The sequence below is a fragment of the Myotis brandtii genome, unplaced genomic scaffold (assembly GCF_000412655.1).
Source record: "Myotis brandtii unplaced genomic scaffold, ASM41265v1 scaffold521, whole genome shotgun sequence".
NCBI lineage: Eukaryota > Metazoa > Chordata > Mammalia > Chiroptera > Vespertilionidae > Myotis > Myotis brandtii.
The window spans coordinates 3,063,160-3,082,137 of NW_005369870.1; the positions used below are offsets into that span (position 1 = coordinate 3,063,160).

Sequence of the window (18,978 nt, forward strand, 5' to 3'; positions counted from 1 at the left end):
TTGTGAGCCCATTTTTTAAAACAATCTTTTTAAGCTTCCATTTTTTTCAAACCTTCTATTCATCTCTTTATTCGCACCTCTTCTTGGGTGACTTTGCTTCCTGCTTTATAAAGGAGTAGATCCCATTAAATTTCTTCACATTAAATTACAAACCCTCTTTTCTTTACCCGTCTTGTCTGTCTTCCCTCCTATTACAATGGAAGGATTTCCGCATCCTATGAAAGCCCATCCCTCTGTGTGTGCTCTGGATCTCACTTCTTCCCTCCTCAGGGACCATTTTCCATTTCCTCTCTTTTTTATATTTCCAACCTCTTTTTTTTTTCCCTCAACCTCTTAAGTATTACATCCAGATAATCATGAGATCCTAGCCATTCTATTGTTATAAATGTTTCTTAAATCTGTTCACTTAACTCCTCTGTCGTCATGCCACTATTGTCACTTAGCTTAACAGCCTTAAGATTGGTCTCCTCGTGTCTGTTCTTACCCCCTCAGATCCATCCTCTATAGAGCAATCAGTGATGTTGTTAAAATCTTATAAGAGGTATATCCAGGTATTAACATCTGGGGACAGGGTATATACCTTTTCCATGTATCATCTTTTTTCACTATCACCCTTCCTTCTATAACTTATTTTCATCATCTTGACAAATCCATGTCTATATACTACCTTCAAATTGTTGAAAGGGCTAATAGTTAATAATTTAACTAAGTACCTGGGGTTTAAATGCATCCCTTTTTCAACCCAGCTACTCTTCTGCATCTGACCATATCACTCCTGTGCCTAAAGCCCTTATTTAGCTTCCTTTTCCCCTCCCCAAGCTAAAAACTAAAAGTCCTTAATAACCCATAAAGCTCTGCACCATCTGTCCTGCCAACCTCTCCAATTTCATCTCACACCACCTTGCTTCTCATTCACTATGCTTTAGCCACCCTAGCCTTTTATGTGTTTCTCAAACATGACAGCCCTCTCTCTGCACGTACTCTCCCACACTCCTGCTTTGTCTTCCTAGTTTTTATGCCTTTCCCCTGTCTTTGTGGTGTCGATAAAGGGAATGCTTAAAAGCCTTTATAGTGACATTGACCTGGTTCAAATCCAGCTCCACTGTTTCTCTGAGCCTTAGTTAATGTATCTATAAAATGAGAGCATATTTATTTCTTAGGGAAGTTGAAAGGCTTGGATAAGATAATTTATATAAAGTTTTTATCACATCTGCAATATAGTAGACAGTAAATGCTCTTATATCTTTATAAAGCTAACTGCTCTTAAGGGTCATATTCTTTTTTAAAATTCAGATAAAATTGACATAAAACATCATATTAGTTTCAGGTGTACAGCATAATGACCCTATTAACTATCTATCTATCTATCTATCTATCTATCAAAATGATCACCATAGTAAATCTAGTTAATATCCATCAACATACATAGTTACAAAAGGGTAAACTCTTAAAGGCTGACTATGATTCTGCTATAAGAATAGAGATAAGAAGGAGTCCTGTTTAGAGAAACTTACTGTCTGCACTGTCCCTTCTCTGTGATTACCTTGCTACCCCCGCCCCCCATTTTTAGCTGGAGCAGTAGTAATGGATTTGGATTTGATCATCATTTTTTACTGTGCCTATTATTTTAAAATGTAGGCAACACCCAGGACACCTATTTTGTGAAAAAACTCTAGAAGATATTCCTATTGAAGGTGCTAAGGGGATAGACGAAGACGATCCTGTGAATTCTGACTACAACGTGAAACTGACCAAGTTTTCCTTCCAAGTTGATAGGTACAGAAACCCTTTTTGGATTTACTTTATTATTTTCATTTTTGTCAGAAATAGACACTTTTTTAAAAAAGTGCACTTTATTCCTTGTTCAGTGTGTTACTTAATTAGTGCCTTTCGCTTGTAACAGGTGTGGGTTCTACCCTGTCTTCCAGGTCTTGGAAAGCCCAGCTATTATCATTGAATGAAACAATAAAGAGCTCCACAATGGAGGTTTCCCACTGTGCTCCATGGTTCCAGGATATTTTGCATTTGGAGTACCCCGACTCTAATAACCATTGTACCAATGTGCCAGGTTGGGACTTCATTCCACAGGACATAATGCACAGTCAGTATAGTTTTCCACAGAAAAGTCATGCCAAGACCAGTGATCCAGGAAGAGCATGGAAAATAATGCACATCAGTGAACAAGAGGAACCCATCGAGCTTAGATGTGTGTCTGTGACAGGATTCACTGCCCTGTTTGCTTGGACAGTAGGAAAGATGAGCTGTACCATTGTCCTTTGGGATTTGGAGATCGAGGGCATACAGTGCTTTTCCCTTGGCAAAAGGTGTATTCCTATAGATAATAGTGGAGACCAGCAACTGTGCCTTGTTTTGACAGGTGAGAATGTCTTGTATCAGGTTGTCTATTGCTGAGAAGACGTGTTTTCTTTTAATGTGTTTTACTTCTGCTACCCTGGTGGTTTTAGTGCCTCCTCTATTCTCTAAGTGAATGTTATGATTGAACTAACCCTGTGTCTTTAGTATCCCACTTTTGGTAATCATATATTTCTGTGTGTTAAGAGCATGCTATTAATTGTTTTACTTAGTAAACCAGAAATGTGACATCTTTTTAAATAGTTAAGGATTCCAGGTATTGATTGTGCAAGATAATACAAAGTAAAAAAGTGAAATTTAGTGCTATTTCATAGACGGCATTGTTCTTACTAGAATTGCCTTTTGGTCAGTGTTTTAAAAATAGAACACTTTAACAACATTGAAAAATCATGATGAATTAATTAAGGTCATAATAGTACCTTGTGTCCAATAAATATATTTATAATTAGTTCTGAAGTATTGGATAATTAGAAATTAATTCCTGCCATAATCCTAAAGCCTAAGTCCTACTAATTTATTAAAGCTAACTTTTATTTTTCATGTAGAAAATGGACTCTCTCTGATTTTGTTTGGTTTGACCCAAGAGGAGTTTTTAAATAGACTAATGATCCATGGAAGTGCCAGCACTGTGGACACTCTCTGCCATCTCAATGATTGGGGCAGGTGCTCAATCCCCATACATGCACTAGAGGTAACAATTAAATTCTGTAGAACTTTATATTCTGTCATATACAGTGGGGCCTTGACTTACGAGTGTCCCGACTAATGAGTTTTTCGAGATACGAGCTGTCCCTCGGCCGATTTTTTGCTTTGAGTTGCGAGCTAAAATTCGGATTACGAGCCAGCTTCAGATACCCCACCGCTAGTTGGCGCAGCGAACGTCACAGTGATTTGACATGTGAGTAATTTGAGTTACGAGCTCCGTCATGGAACGAATTAAACTCGTAAGTCAAGGCCCCACTGTACTCTTATATGACTGAAGATTTGGGAGAATTCACTTAACCTAGGAGCAATAAAAAAACAACAACAAAAAAAACCCTATAGTCTTTATCCATCTGTTTGCTTAGTTCTGGTTATTTCATTACCCTAATTCTGCTTAGCAGTGTACACTTTTTGGCTTTAAAAGATATAAGATTATAATAAACACTATTTAAGGAAACAAAAGGTACAAGAAATAGACGCAACAATAAGCCAATGAGACTAAACAAAGTGGAAGCAAGCTATAGAAAGCTTGAACAGGAGTAATCTTTTATTCCTACCTGGTAGTCCTACTATTATAATCCAGCTATAGAAACATCACCTGAATTTTTATAGCATATTTTAGTTCATAAACACTCTTTTTAATTGTACTATCTAATTTTGTCCTAAAATTAACCACATGAGATGGGTTGGGTAATTTTCATTCATTTTATTTTATGAATGAAAATCCTAAGGCTCAAAATGGTTGAGTGAGTGGCCCATAGCCATACTAATAAAGACAGGAGCTAGAATCAAAGTCAGGGCACTTTCTACTATATCACACAGGCCCTGAAAGGATAAAAAGTAGAAGTTAATAATGTTCTGTGCCAGTTTTTTTTTTTAATGACAGCTTTATTGAGATACTAGTGGCCTGGTGCATGAAATTCGTGCACGGGAGCGGGGGGTCCCTTAGCCCGGCCTGCACCCTCTCCAATCTGGGACCCCTCGGGGGATGTCCGACTGCCGGTTTAGGCCCGATCCCCAGGGACAGTCGGACATCCCTCTTGCTATCTGGGACTGCTGACTCCTAACTGCTCACCTGCCTGCCTGCCTGATTGCCCCTAACCACTCTGCCTGCCGGCCTGCTTGCCCCCAACTGCCCCCCCTGCTGGCCTGCTCACTCCCAACTGCCCCCCATGCCGGCCTGCTTGCCCCCACCTGCCCTCCCTGCCGGCCTGCTCGCCCCCAACTGCCCTCCCGTGCCAGCCTGGTTGCCCCCAACTGCCTGCAGGGTGGGGGTCCCCGCTGGGGTGCCTGGCTAGCTTGGGTGAGGAGCTGATGGCTGTTTGCAGGCTGGCCACACCCCCAGCGGGACCCTCACCCTAATGGGGGCATGGCCAGCCTGGGTAAGGGGCTGAGGGCCGTTTGCAGGCCCCTCCCTCGGCGGCTGGCCCAGGTGACCCAAGCCTCCCGTGCTCAGGTCAGCTCCGTGGCAGCTGCCCACAAGCCCCTTCTTCAGCGGCCAGCCAGGGCCGGTGGGAAGCTTGGCTTCCTCCATCACCGGGGGCAACCCAAGCTTCCTGCCCGCTCTGGCTGGCTCCGTGGCCACTGCCATCTTTGTCCCGCTAATTTGCATACTCACTCCTGATTGGCTGGTGGGCATTTGCAAAGTGATGGTCAATTTACATATTTCTCTTTTATTAGTGTAGATAATTTAAATATCATAAAATTCATCCATCTACAGTTCAGTAATTTTTAATATATTTAGAGTTGTGCAGCCATCATCACTGTCTAATTCCAGAACATATTCATCACCCCAAAAAGAAACTCTGTGCCTATTAGCAGTCACTTCCTATTCCTTAAGGACCCTCAGTCCCAAACATGAACCTACTTTCTGTCTCTGGATTTGCTTTTTCTGAACAGTTCATTTAAGTGGATTTTTGTGATTGCATTTTTTCACTTAGCATGTTTTCAGGGTTCACCATGAGGTTGTATGTTTCAGTACTCCATTCTTTTTTATGGCTGAATAATGCTTCATTATATGAATATGTCACATTTGTTTCTCCATTCATCAGTTGATAGATGTTTGAGTTGTTTCCACTTTTGGGCTATTATGAATAATCCTGCTATGAACAGTGATGTAAGTTTTTGTGTCATTCTATGTTTTTATTTCTCTTGGGTATACAGCTAGCACTGGAATGACTGGGCCATTTAACTTTTTAAGAACCACCAAACTATTTCCACAGCAGTTGCACTATTTTACAGTCCCACCAGCAATATATGAGGGTTCCAATGGTAGTTCCACATCCTTGTCATCACTTACTGTTCACCTTTTGTGTTATAGCCATCCTAGTGGTTGCGAAGTCAAAATGAAGCGGTATCTCATTGTGATGTTGATTTGCATTTTGCTAATGACTAATGATGTTGAACATGTTTTCATGTGCTTATTGGCCATTTGTATATCTAGTTCTTTGGAGAAATGTCTATTTAAATCTTTTGTCCATTTCTAAATTGAGTTATTTGTGTTATTGTTGAGTTCTAAGAGTTCTTTTTTTAAGCATATTTTTATTGATTTCAGAGAGGAAGGGAGAGGGAGAAAGAGAAACATCAGTGATGAGAGAGAATCATTGATCGGCTGCCTCCTGCACACCCCCCACTGGGGTTGAGCCCACAGCCTGGGCTTGTGCCCCTGACTGGAATTGAATCCAGGACCCTTCAGTCCACAGGACGATGCTCTATGCACTGAGCCAAACAGGCTAGGGCTCTAAGAGTTCTTTATATGTCCTGGATTGTAGACCTTTATGAGATGTAAGATTTGTAAGTATTTTCTCCCATTCTGTGGATTTTCTTTTCATCTTCTTGATGGTGTTCTTTGAAACACAAGTTTTTATTTAATTTCGATGGTCAAAAAAATTTTTTTTGGTCACTTGTACTTTTGGTGTCATATCTAAGAAACCATTGCCTAATCTGAGATTTACTCTTATGAATTTTATAGTTTTAGCTCTTACATTTTAGGTATATGATGCATTTTGATTAATTTTTGTATTGGTATAAGGAAGGAATCCAACCTAAAGGAAGAATCCTGACTTAATTCTTTTTCATGTTCCAGACCATATGTTGAAAAATTTACTTTTATATACTGCAAAATAATCATTGTAGAATGTTTGAGTAATAGGGGGAAAGGAAAATTTGCTTTTATCCCATGAGAATTTTTCTCTCTTTCTTGTTCAACTGAACATTTAAAGATTCACACATACACATTTTTTACATCTGTGATTTCTAAATATTCTCTATGGAGAGGTTCCTCAAGATACCTAGTCAGAAATGGTAGTCTTTTTTTAGCCTGCTTTTCAGTTAACTTTATATCATACTGCTTTAACATGTTAATTTAAATAGACTATAACATAATTGTAAGGGTGATTCACAAGTACCTAGCATTGAATTGTTTTAGGATTATAGAACAGTAGTAGAGCTGGAAAGGTGTTTTCATCTAACCTTCTGTTTCTGGTGAAGCAGAAACTAATGTTCAGAAAGGTTACAGACACTTGCCCCAGATTGTGTAATTAGTCATTGTCAGAATCCTCACTAGAACCGAGGTACTCCTAAAGATAGGTTTGTGTCTTCAGTCTCAGCACATTTAAGTTCTGAAGTTTAAAAATATTTTTTTGTTTCCCGCCTTTTTTCCTATTGTAATTTTTTTCTCCCATTTCAGGCAGGAATAGAAAATCGTCAGCTGGACACAGTAGATTTCTTTTTGAAGAGCAAGGAAAATCTTTTGAATCCATCCCCAAAATCTTCTGTAGCTGATCAGTTTGATCACTTTCCATCACAATTATATTTAAGAAGTAAGTAAAAGAAAGATGTCTACATTTGTGTTTAGTATTTTACCTTTTTGTTGTTGTTAATCCTTACCTGAGGGTATTTTTTTCATTATTTTTTTTTTTAGAGAGAGAAAAAGCGGGGAGGAGGGAGAGAGAAAGACACATCGATTGGTTGCCTCCTGCAGGTGCCCTAACTGGGGCTAGGGATTGAACATGCAACCCAGGTGGGTGCCCTTAACCAGGAATCAAACCCATGACCCTTCAGTGCATCAACTGACACTTTAACTACTGAGCACACAGCCAGCTCATTTTATCTTTTTAATCACTTCCAAATTATCATTGTATTTTCTGATGACTTATTTATTTACCGAAACTCAGTCATGAGATTTCATTTAGTTGGTGGAAACTTGAGTTGTGAGAACATATAAATGTTCTCATTCTAAGTGGGGTGTTTATTGTTCATGTCCTGTACTGTGTTTCATATTTTTAGTATGAAGGAAGAGATGCTCTTTCAAATTCAGAAGGTTTTTATACAAAATAGAATAAAATTTTTATTTGAAAAATTGTGTGCTCTTGCAACTGTCTGAGTTGTACAGTGAGAGTTCAGGGCTGTCTAAGATGTACAGTGACAGTGCAGAGCTGCCTGAGATGTACAGTGAGAGTGCAGAGCTAAGTGACAGTGCAGAGCTGGATGAGATGTACAGTGAGAGTGCAGAGCTGTCTGAGATGCACAGTGAGAGTGCAGAGCTGTCTGGGATGTACAGTGACAGTGCAGCTGGCTGAGTTATGGATTGGGATTTGTTATAAGAATTTTCAGCCTGACTCATCTGCTGTATTACCAATGCTTTTCAAGATTTGGGCTTTCCTTTTTAATAAACAGAAAAGCTAGCTTTTATTCTTGGGCCAGGTAGCCATATAGATCCTATCCTCAGAGGCAAGGGTAACAAAGTATGTTTCCCCCATACAAAAGGTTTATAATCTTAGTAGAGGCCTGGTGCATGGATTCGTGCACTGGTGGGGTACCTCAGCCTGGCCTGCGCCCTCTCGCAATCCAGGACCCCTCGGGGGATGTAGTAGTGTGTGAAGTGGCAGGCAGCTGGGGAGGAGCCGCACTGCTCCCACTCATTGCAGCCCCACTGCGTCTGCCTCTGCCGCTGCTTGGTAGTGCTGCCACAGAGGCAGGAGAGGCTCATGCTGCTGCAGCTGTGCTCCCCAATCGTGAGCCCTGCTTCTGGTGCTCCTGCTGGGGGAGCACACTGACCACCAGGGGGAAGCTCCTGCGTTGAGCATCTGCGCACTGGTGGTCAGTGTGCGTCATAGCATCCAGTCGTTCAGTCATTTGGTCGCTTAGGCTTTTATATATATAGGTAATTTTTTTACTTGATGACATATTATAGACATCTTTCTTGTTAATAATAGATATGCTAATTATCTATGGGATTAGCGAACATTTGATTCTCTCCAAAATATCCAAAGACATTTGGTCCAAATCCAAAGGTCCTTGAAAATTGGTCCTGTCATAAACTTCCATGAGCATATTGGTTCATGCCAAATGGTCCTTGACATTTGATCCTGTCAAAAATTTCCATACCGCCCTGGCCAATGTGGCTCAGTTGGTTGAGTATAGTCCCATGCACCAACATGTCACTGGTTCAATTCCTGATTAGGGCACATGCCTGTGTTACGGACTTGATCCCCAATAGGGGGTGTGCAGGAGGCAACCAATCGATGTTTCTTTCTCGCATAGATATTTCTCTTTCTCCTGCTCCCTTCTTTTCTCTGTAAAATCAATAAAAAACATATTTTTAAAAAATGTCCATGCTTAGGAAATATCCTTAGGTTCAAACAGCTCATAATGTTTATTTATACTTTTGGTTTACAGGATTAATACATAAAAAATATTATCATGTTGTATTAGTCCAACAATTGTGTTGTGGTTGTATTGCCAATAATAATTCTTTTTGCCATGGCTCCTCCTTGGCTGCCATGATAGCCTCACAGGTCATGGCACATGGGATTAAGGTAGATGAGTGGCATGGACCATCAGTGATTATATGGTTGTTATACACTACTGCTTTTTGGTGGTCCGTGATTTCTCATCAGTTCACTGTCACCTGTATTGCTCTGCCCTAAAGGATAGGGGGAAGAGTCGGGAAATAAGGAGCATGGGAATAGCTTTATCTGCTCTCCCAGAGGAAATCCATGTTTCCTATCCTTGTCACTCACACAGATAAAGTCCTAGAGCTGATGCTGAGATAAACAGGAATCACTTTATTAGGGCCTGTAGCTGACAAATTGGAGATTCAGGGGCCCATATTCCTTGCTTTCACCTGCATGTTTAAGGTAATGGTTTTGGAATCAGACAGGCTTAACTTCAAATTTTGACTCTGCTACTTACTTTCCAAATTAGCTTGGGCAAGTTATTTATTCTTTCTGAACCTTAGTTTCCTCATCTATGGAAATGGAGCCGTAACATTTACCTCTCAGGTTGTTGAAAGGAATAAATGATATAGCATTTATAAAACTTAAGATAGAGTAGGTGGCAAAATGATAGTTATTGTAATACAGTACCAGTAAATAATGACTAGTAGTAAGTAGAATCACTAAAGTTTGCAGATAGTAAAATTTTATAAAAGTTTTGTGAGCTTTTTTGAGAATTAGACATTAGTCCTTGTTCTTTTTTTTTTTTTAAATATATTTTTATTGATTTCAAAGAGGAAGGGAGACGGAGAGGGAGAGAGAGATAGAAACATCAATGATAAGAATCATTGATCGGCTACCTTCTGCATGACCCTTACTGGGGATTGAGCCCACAACAGGGGCATGTGCCCTGACTGGAAATTGAACTGTGACCTCCTGGTTCATAGGTCGGTGCTCAACCACTGAGCCACACTGGCTGGGCGGTCCTCATTTTATGTTTTAAAATATTGCAACATGGTATTTTTGGATATGTTGTTTTTATTGGGAATATCCTGGTGTTCTTCATGTTAATTAATTTCTCTCATTCTTTCTCAGATGTGGAAGAGCTGACACCAGCATTGGATTTACTTTGCTCAGCAATTAGAGAAAGTAATTCTGAAACCCAAAGCAAAAACTTTTCAGAACAATTACTTAATCTTACACTGTCCTTCCTTAACAAGCAAATAAAGGAGCTTTTTATTCACAGTGAAGGTAAGAATAGCAGCAAAGAAGGGTGCAATTGTCCTATTCCTGTGTTAGAGGTATAAGTGAGCATATTGCATGAGAATACATAAGCCAATGGAGTGTCATTTACTCAAGTTGGGTAAAATCAATATGTAGCTGAGTAAGTGATATGGGCTCTAACACTGGGAAAGTTGGCAGAAAGGACTAATCATTGTGAGAAGGGTTGTATTAAATCACAGAACTAATTGTAAATAGGAAAAAGCTCAGATTTTTTTTGTTTGAAATTTTAAAAACACTGAGTTTGAATTTTGGCATTTTCTAGAATTCTTCATAACAGCTGTTGATATATTCTCTCTATATATACACACACATATTTTTATGTGTATATGAAGTTGTTATGTTGGTGTTTTCCATAGGGTTAGATGAACATCTACAGAAAGGAGTGAACATTTTGACCAGCTACATTAATGAACTTAGAACCTTCATGATAAAGTTTCCTTGGAAGCTAACAGATGCTTTAGATGAATATGATGTAAATGAAAATGTCCCCAAAGTAAAGGAGAGCACTATATGGGAGAAACTCAGCATTGAGGTAAATATGAGTAATTATCACTTCTTTTATTTGCCAGATTCGTAGGATCTTAGAAAACAACAGAGGAAACAGAATTTAGACTCTACACTGTGATTCAAAAACTTTGGCAAGGGCTTTAAGTTTTGTAGATTTGGAAATCTCTGGGCACAACTTCAAATTTATGTTTACAAGCTTTGTTATTTAATTCAGAATACAGATAGGCTCCCTCTTAGTGCCACATCTCCTACTTGGCTTCAGTTACAAATACCCAACCCCAAACCCATGAGCAACACTCCCTGAATGGTTAGGGCCATTAAATCTTTGTTTTTTATATGTATTTTTTATTTACTTATTTATTTTGTGGGTTTTGTTTGTTTTTAATCCTCACCTAAGGATATTTCTCCATTGATTTTTAGAGAGAGTGGAAGGGAAGGGGAGAGGCAGAGAGAGAGAGAAACATTGAGGTGAGAGAGACATCGATTGGTTGCCTCCCACAGGCACCCCAACCAGAGTTGAACATCAAGCCTGCAACTGAAGGTATGTGCCCTTGACTGGAATTGAACCCAGCACCCTTCAGTCTGAGGTCCGATGCTCTCTCCACTGAGCAAACCAGCTAGGGCAGAGACCTGACCTTTTTATTATAGTACTAGAGGCCCGAATCCCGCACGGGGGGTGGGGGAGGGTCCCTCAGCCCGACCTGTGCCCTCTCACAGTCTGGGACCCCTTGGGAGATAACCACCTGCTGGCTTAGGCCCGCTCCCTGGGTGGCAGATGGCAGGCCCAATCCCGCAGTGCCTGCCCCACCTCCCCGGGTCGCAGATGGCAGGCCCGGATGGCGGCGGGGCAGGCGACGGATCGCAGTATGAAAATTTAACGGCCATCTTTGTTAGGTTAATTTGCATACTCTTCTAATTGGCTGATGGGCGTAGCAAAGGTACGATCAGTTAGCATCTTTGTCTTTTATTAGTGTAGATCTCTAGGGTCCTTACCCTCCCCCATTCCCATTCTGCACATTTCCTGTGGTAATCTGTCCCCAAACTGTCCTGTGCGCTCCATCCATCCATTAAGGCTATGCCCAAAGGGGCTTGTTTCCCTCCCCTACCCACAGGGACTCTCCCACCCATTCTTACAAATGTCATCAAAGAGCATTTGTTTAAAAAGTAGGGGGAATTGGGGAGGAATCTGGTGATCCAGTGTAAAATCAGGGAGGCAGGCACTGCTTTTAGCTGGGACTAATTACGGACTCCCTGTCACCCCAAAGAAACCCTTCTCTCCTCTCTCTGCTCTAGCCTGCTGGACTTTTGTTTGTTTTTAAAAAAAATATTTTTATTGATTTCAGAGAGGGAGAGGAAGAGAGAGATAGAAACATCAATGATGAGAGAGAATCATTGATTGGCTGCCTCCTGCACACACCTACTGGGGATCAAGCTCGCAACCTGGGCATGTACCCTGACTGGCTGGGAATGGAACTGTGACCTCCTGGTTCATAGGTTGACACTCAACCACTGAGCCACACAGGCTGAGCAAGGGCCTGACATTTGGACTTATGCATTCTGCCTGATATTTGAATTGCTGCTGGTGATTCAATCTTAGGAAACTTTTATTTTATGACATTATCACCTGGAAGCATACTTGATTTGAGTCCTATCTCAGATTCTAGTTAAGGTATTTTGCCAGTTAAATTTTCTGTGCTCATTTGCTTGCCTTTCTTTTTATAATAGAGGTTAACACAACCAAACTAGTCTAGTGTACTAGACTAGGACTGAAAGAATCCCTCCAACCACTTAGAGCAGGGGTGGGCAAACTTTTTGACTCGAGGGCCACAATGGGTTCTTAAACTGGACCGGAGGGCCGGAACAAAAGCATGGATGGAGTGTTTGTGTGAACTAATATAAATTCAAAGTAAACATCATTACATAAAAGGGTACGGTCTTTTTTTTTTTTTAGTTTTATTCATTTCAAACGGGCCTCCGGCCCGCGGCTGACTTAGAGAGTCAAAGGCCAAAATAACTTAACCCAGCTGATCAGTATCAGTAGGGAGTGAAAGTGATAAGGTTGAAAGGCTGCCAGGTTCAAAGGACTGCTGTTCTTGGGGTGGAGACATAGGGAAGTAAAGTACCTAGTATAACTGCATTTTCTGTATCTCTTATTTATTCTCTAACCAAAAATTACTTGATTTTTTTTCTACTTTATTTGGCTTCTCTTTTCCAGTCTCCTTTGCAGGTTTCACCTTCTCTTCCCCACTTTGCACCCCCCTTTAATGTCTTCCAAGGCTCAATCCATGGTCCTCTGCTCTTTTTACTCAAAATCACTGGTTTTTAATTTCGAGGGAGATTATAGTCTACTATACTACTTGAACTCTGCCTCCAAAAACATCCACATTAATGTATGCGTGTGCACATACACACAATTTTGCACATGATTTAATAGGATTTACTTCCTTTCTATTCTCTCTTGGGTTTAGGCCTTCAATTTATGCTTGATTTCTTCTTACTCATATTATTGCAGTAACCTAATGCCTTACTGTCTTGACCTTGAATCCCTTTCAGTCCATTCTCCACATTGCTGCCTGAATATTCTTCCCGATATATATACATATATGTGTATTAATATATGATTATACCATCTCACCCTTTTAAGATCCTTTAGTGTTCCACATGAGTTTCAGGATAAAATCCATCTCACACACAATGCGCTTCATGATGGAACCTCTGCTTTTCTTTCAAGTTTATCTGCTACTCTCCTCAGCTTCCCGCCCCCTCCCCCCCCCCGTTTTATTGAGTAATTTGGAGTTCCCTGATGCTGTTTCTTGTCTTTATGCCTCTGCACATAATTTTCCCTCTTTTCGGAACTCTTGTCCTCTTTTCTCTTATTTAGATGATTCTCTTCTGAACCCTCCTCTCTAGGACCCTGGGTGACACCTGTATCCTCTCCTTTATCATACAGAACTATAATCAGCACTTTATTTGTGTGTCTTCCACTAGTCTAAAAGCTCTTGGACAGCAGGGTCTGTGTTTCAATCAACTTTATATCCTCCGTGCAAAGACCCAAATGTAGTAGTAGATTTTCAGTAAAAGTTCTGTAGTGGGTGGGTCCTCAAACGTGTAAGTCCATGTTGATAATCATAAAATGGAACTTAAAAAGCGGATTCCCCCCCCCCCCCCTTTCCTAGGAAGTTATTGCCAATGCCATTTTAAACAACAAAATACCAGAGGCACAAACTTTCTTCAGGATTAATAGTCACCCTGCTCAAAGACTCGAAGAGCTGATTAAAATTGGCCTCGATTTGGTCTTTGACAATTTGAAAAAGAACAATGTAAAGGAAGCCTCTGAACTTTTAAAGAATATGGTGAGTACATAATCCGTTTGTCTGATCTTAAAGTCCCTAAAGTAAGAGAAGATCTCTATGTACTTAATACCATTTCTGGTTGATATAAGAATTTATTTATGACTGCCCTGGTCATTGGGAAATCAGACTTGTTTCCAGCCAGTGTGAGTCATTTATCTCATAGTTGCAATGGAACTACATACTGATATGATGAGAATGTGCAGCCTTTTTATGTAGATGTGGTAGAATGAATATTTTTATGACATGGAAGGCCTTAATCCTTTAAAAAGGCCAAGGTGAAGCTTAAATTTTTTAGTACAAATGCTCAAATCGGAGCTTAGTTACATTTCTTTTATAACCTTTTGGGTGTCTGGTCAGGAGGAGACAAGATTTTTCTCTGTTTGCAATGATGCAATGAACTCAACACGTGTTGGCCACCTTTGGACTGCTGTTACTGATTTGTAACTTGAAAGGCCACAGTTGACCAAGGCCCAGCCTTCCCCACCCCACAAGATGTAGACAGGCGCTTGAGTTGACCTACTGAATAGCAAATAATAAAGCCAAAATTTTACCCCCCGCCCCCCAAAAAAGAATTGATTTGTATTCATAGTTGTATCACAGACTAAGAAATTTGTGTAACTTTTAGTAGGAAATAATGACAGTAATACTAAAATGGTTTTTGGGTACTGAGAACTTTCTTGAGGATATATATATTTTAAATATATTTTTATTGATATCAGAGAGGAAGGGAGAGGGAGAGATAGAAACATCAATGATGAGAGAGAATCATTGATCGGCTACCTCCTGCACACCCCATACTGGGGATCAAGCCTCAACTGGGCATGTGCCCTGACCGGGAATGGAACTGTGACCTCCTGGTTCATAGGTCGACACTCAACCACTGAACAACACTGGCCGGGTTCTTGAAGATATTTTTGATTCAAGTTTCCATCATTTGCTCTCTGTTAGACTTAGCACTTTGGTTAGAAGTAGGCAGTGTTTTTCGTCGAAGGCTTCACACAAGGCCAAGCCTACATAGGATCTTATTATTTGTTGGGGGCAATTCTATATTGTGCATGTGACCGCTTACACCTCCATTTGAATTTTCTAATAGCCTATATCTTTGCTTCGTGCTCCATGGTTTTACTTCATTTAAGGAGGAGAAATCCTAGAGGTAGGACTCCTGGACTAAACTAAGTTGTGGCCCTAATCTTCATGGTCAGGGTCTTAGCCATGGCAACTTACTGGAAGTGTAGAGGAGTGAAACTACGTAAGAGTTGTTATTTGTATTGACTTTTGTTTTTAAGTGAACCATCATAGCAGATACCTGTAGTTTTGGTCCAATGGTAGCCTGTTATTACCTTAAATTGTTCGATGTGCTGCCTTTATTCTGGCAAAATGCTTAAGGACTTTAGGCAGAGGCAGTAAATATGTATGATAAATGTAGAAAATGAATGTTCACAAGAGCAGGAAAGCTGTGGAATTTTATACATGTGTATAACAGAGTATTTCTGTATACAACATATATATTTATATTTAAAATAGCTCCATTACAAAATTAAGTTTTTTCTATGTTTATTGTAGGGCTTTGATGTAAAAGACCAGTTGCTCAAGATATGCTTCTATACAACTGATAAAAATATACGGGACTTTTTGGTAGGTAAAGGTGAGACTATGTAGTTTACATTTTCTAGTAAACCTGGTGAAATTTAAAAATAAATTATTTTAAAATTCAACTGACATCCAGTAAGTAAAAGTAAGATAACTTCTTTATCTTTTTAAATGATCACTTTGCCTTTGTGGTAAAGGAAAATTTGTGTGAATATATACATTACCTCAAAAATGCAAAATATAATTCTTAGGTGGCATGTAATTTCATGACATTTGTTTTGCAATGTACTTGATTTTTGTGAGGTCACTGCTTTACTTTTTATTCAAGGTTGAAATTTTAAAAGAAAAAAATTCTTTTTCTGAAAAAGAGAAAAGAACTATAGACTTCGTGCATCAAGTTGAGAAGTTTTATTCAGAACATTTGCAAGAAAATATGCAGATCCAGTCCTTTCCCAGGTAGTCTCATTAGCCCCCTTTTGGTAATATGGGAAGAATATTTTAGATCGTGTTTAGTTTTTAATTGTTAGTGAGCACAGATTTCTTCAGTGGAACTGAGCTTATATTCCCTATGAAGGTAAAACTTGTCCATAAGAGACTCAGGTATTTCCTGTTCTTTCAATATGCACATAATCAGATATATATTTTTAAGATAATAAATATAACATTATGAATATTAAAGTATGTGTTCCCCAAAAGAACAATAGTTTTTGAGCAGATAAAGAGAAATGATGCTTTTTCCTTCAAAATTAAAAAAAAAAACTATATCACTGTTTCAGGTATTGGATAATGGAGCAAGACTTTTTCAAGCACAGGTCTGTTTTGGACTCATTCCTGAAATATGATCATAAAGATAAACTTAATAAACAGAACCACAGAATTGCATTAAATTGGGCTCAGTGGTGGAACCAACTAACACAAGAATCTATCCTCCTTCCCAGGATAAATCCAGAAGGCAAGTGTGAGAAAGCCTGAAATCTGAACATATTGAATGAGTATTAAATTAAGCTGTAGTATATTTTGGTGTCTCTCCATTTTAGAATTCCTTTGGGAGGAAAAAATTCAGTTGCTTTAAAATGCAAGTCAGTAAGACTTCTTATCTCAAGGTTTCTGTAAGGGACTTGTAATAGTGAAAGAAAAAAGTTGTATGTTTCAGTAAATTGAGACTTCAAGGCTGAGTTCTCTTATTTGCCTCAAAGTGACATTCTTTATTTTTCCCAATAGTCTTTGAGTTTCTTGTGTAAACTAAAGATCTATATCAGTTGGGGTTCCAGGGAATAACTAACAATGGTAAACAGTGGTAATTCAGAGGGTGTCAAATTCATGTTTATTATTATAGCCAAAGTTTTCATTTACATTAAGAAAAAGAAAAGGGGGAAAGAGACCTGAAAAGATAAATGAAACAGACAGCTAATTCCCAAGTTTTACTTAACAACGGTACTAATAAGCAACATTTTGCTCTTCCTCCAGCTGAATATTGATTATAAAATGAACAGCAACATAAAAGAGGAAAATAGTAGAAGAAAAGGGCCTGAATATTCATATATAAAAATTTGTCCATTTTGTCATATTTACTCAGTTGATTAGTGTTGAGTTTTGTGTCAATAATCATAACTCATTGCTATTTTAAAATGTATTTTGTTCTTAATGTAGAATATAAATCATATTCCCCTGAAGCCCTCTGGAGATACCTCACAGCTCGCCATGATTGGCTAAGCATTACCTCGTGGATTGGAGAATTTCAAACCCAGAATAGTTATTCTTCACTTCAGCAGAACAAATGGCCTCCTCTGACTATTGATATTATTGATCAGGGTACTTGCTGCAACAACAACATGAGGAATAAAATTTTAGATGAGCTGGCCAGGTACTATAACTGTGGGGAAGAGTAATAAGAAATAATTCTGTAATGTTTCCTTTGCAGTGCCATGAATTCAATGGAACATTGTTTCATAGTATTTTAAAATTGAAAGGGCATTATTGAGGTTTTAAAATCACATGTTTTTAGCATTATAGTGACTAAGCTCTCAAATTCTATATTTGCTTTGGTGTGGAAATGGTAAGCTGTCAGTGGGGCTACAGGGACCAAGGGCAAGAGCTTAGTATCCTGTAATGTCTCCCACTCTTCTCACTGAAGCCATATGCTATGTATGGTCTTGAACTAAAGAGGATTACTCAGGTAAGAAATTAGTGAGGGGAAGGGACTTCTGAAGTGGTAAGGAAAGACTTTAAACTTTAATTTCTAAAAATAATTCTCTTAGATCAAACCATGTGAACTTGCCATTTGTGTGGGTCAAAAATGGATGAATAATCAGCTATTTCATATTGTTCAACCTAATCTATCTTCCTAAGCCAGTGGTCGGCAAACCCCGGCTTGCAAGCCACATGCGGCTCTTTGGTCCCTTGAGTGTGGCTCTTCCACAAAATATCGACTTCTGCACATGGGCCACGAAGTTTCAATCGCACTGTACGTGCGCACCCGCACGTGGTATTTTGTGGAAGAGCCACACTCAAGGGGCCAAAGAGCCGCATGTGGCTCGCAAGCCGCGGTTTGCCGACCACTGTCCTAAGCTATCAAAATAATATATGGAGACTTAAATGTGTTAATTTTTTAAGTTTCTTAAACTTACTTCCCATATATTACTTTATTTTATAGTTATACTTATTGGGGAAGTATAGCTGTATTATTTACCCAACTTAAAGTTGTGGAATCCAGAGAAGTTAAGAGCTTTGCCCAGCCGAACCGGTTTGGCTCAGTGGATAGAGCATCGGCCTGCGGACTGAAGGGTCCCAGGTTCGATTCCGGTCAAGGGCACGTACCTTGGTTGCGGGCACATCCCCAGTGGAGGGCGTGCAGGAGGCAGCTGATTGATCTCTCTCATCGATGTTTCTAGCTCTCTATCAAAAACTGTAAGAAATCAATAAAATATATTTAAAAAATATATATATTTAAAAAAAAAAAAGAGCTTTGCCCAATCCAGTACTTATAGGCTTTAATTCGTTTTTTACCCCTGTCTTTGTAGTCATTCTTCTTCCCATTGCACTAAATTCTCCTATTAAAAGTAAGTTTAATATAACTTGTATGCTTATTAATTATTTTGGTTAATATTTGATTAAATAGCTAATATATGTATGATTTAACATGAATTATGATAATGAACTATTGAGATCTACTACATTAACAGATTAAGGGAAAAAATACCACCCTGATAGATACACAAACGCATTTGATAAAATTCAACATCTATTTATGATAAAAGCCATTAGCAAACTAAGAATAGATGCAATTCCCTTAACTTGAAAAGGGTGTCTAAAAAACAATCTTCTAGCCCTAGCCGGTTTGGCTTAGTGGATAGATAGAGCATCAGCGTCTAGACTGAAGGGTCCCAGGTTCGGTTCCAGTAAAGGACACATACCTAAGTTGCAGGCTCCTCCCTGGCCTAGGCCCTGGGGAG

The 18,978-nt window shown here is 39.3% G+C and overlaps 1 protein-coding gene across 2 annotated transcripts in view; it reads left to right on the forward strand.

The window, feature by feature from the left end:
• Nucleotides 1–18,978, forward strand: part of SPG11 (spastic paraplegia 11 (autosomal recessive)) — an 86,332-nt gene that overhangs the window by 11,361 nt on the left and 55,993 nt on the right. For both annotated transcript variants that reach the window (XR_001364258.1, XM_005877529.2), the window contains exons 5-15: nt 1,639–1,776; nt 1,929–2,377; nt 2,919–3,064; nt 6,764–6,896; nt 9,888–10,043; nt 10,433–10,608; nt 13,760–13,936; nt 15,500–15,571; nt 15,855–15,982; nt 16,303–16,478; nt 17,177–17,390. Coding sequence is in view for 1 of the 2 variants with exons in the window: in XM_005877529.2 (XP_005877591.1) it covers nt 1,639–1,776; nt 1,929–2,377; nt 2,919–3,064; nt 6,764–6,896; nt 9,888–10,043; nt 10,433–10,608; nt 13,760–13,936; nt 15,500–15,571; nt 15,855–15,982; nt 16,303–16,478; nt 17,177–17,390 (1,965 nt within the window). In the remaining variant the exon portion in view is untranslated. The remainder of the gene's footprint in view (nt 1–1,638; nt 1,777–1,928; nt 2,378–2,918; nt 3,065–6,763; nt 6,897–9,887; nt 10,044–10,432; nt 10,609–13,759; nt 13,937–15,499; nt 15,572–15,854; nt 15,983–16,302; nt 16,479–17,176; nt 17,391–18,978) is intronic.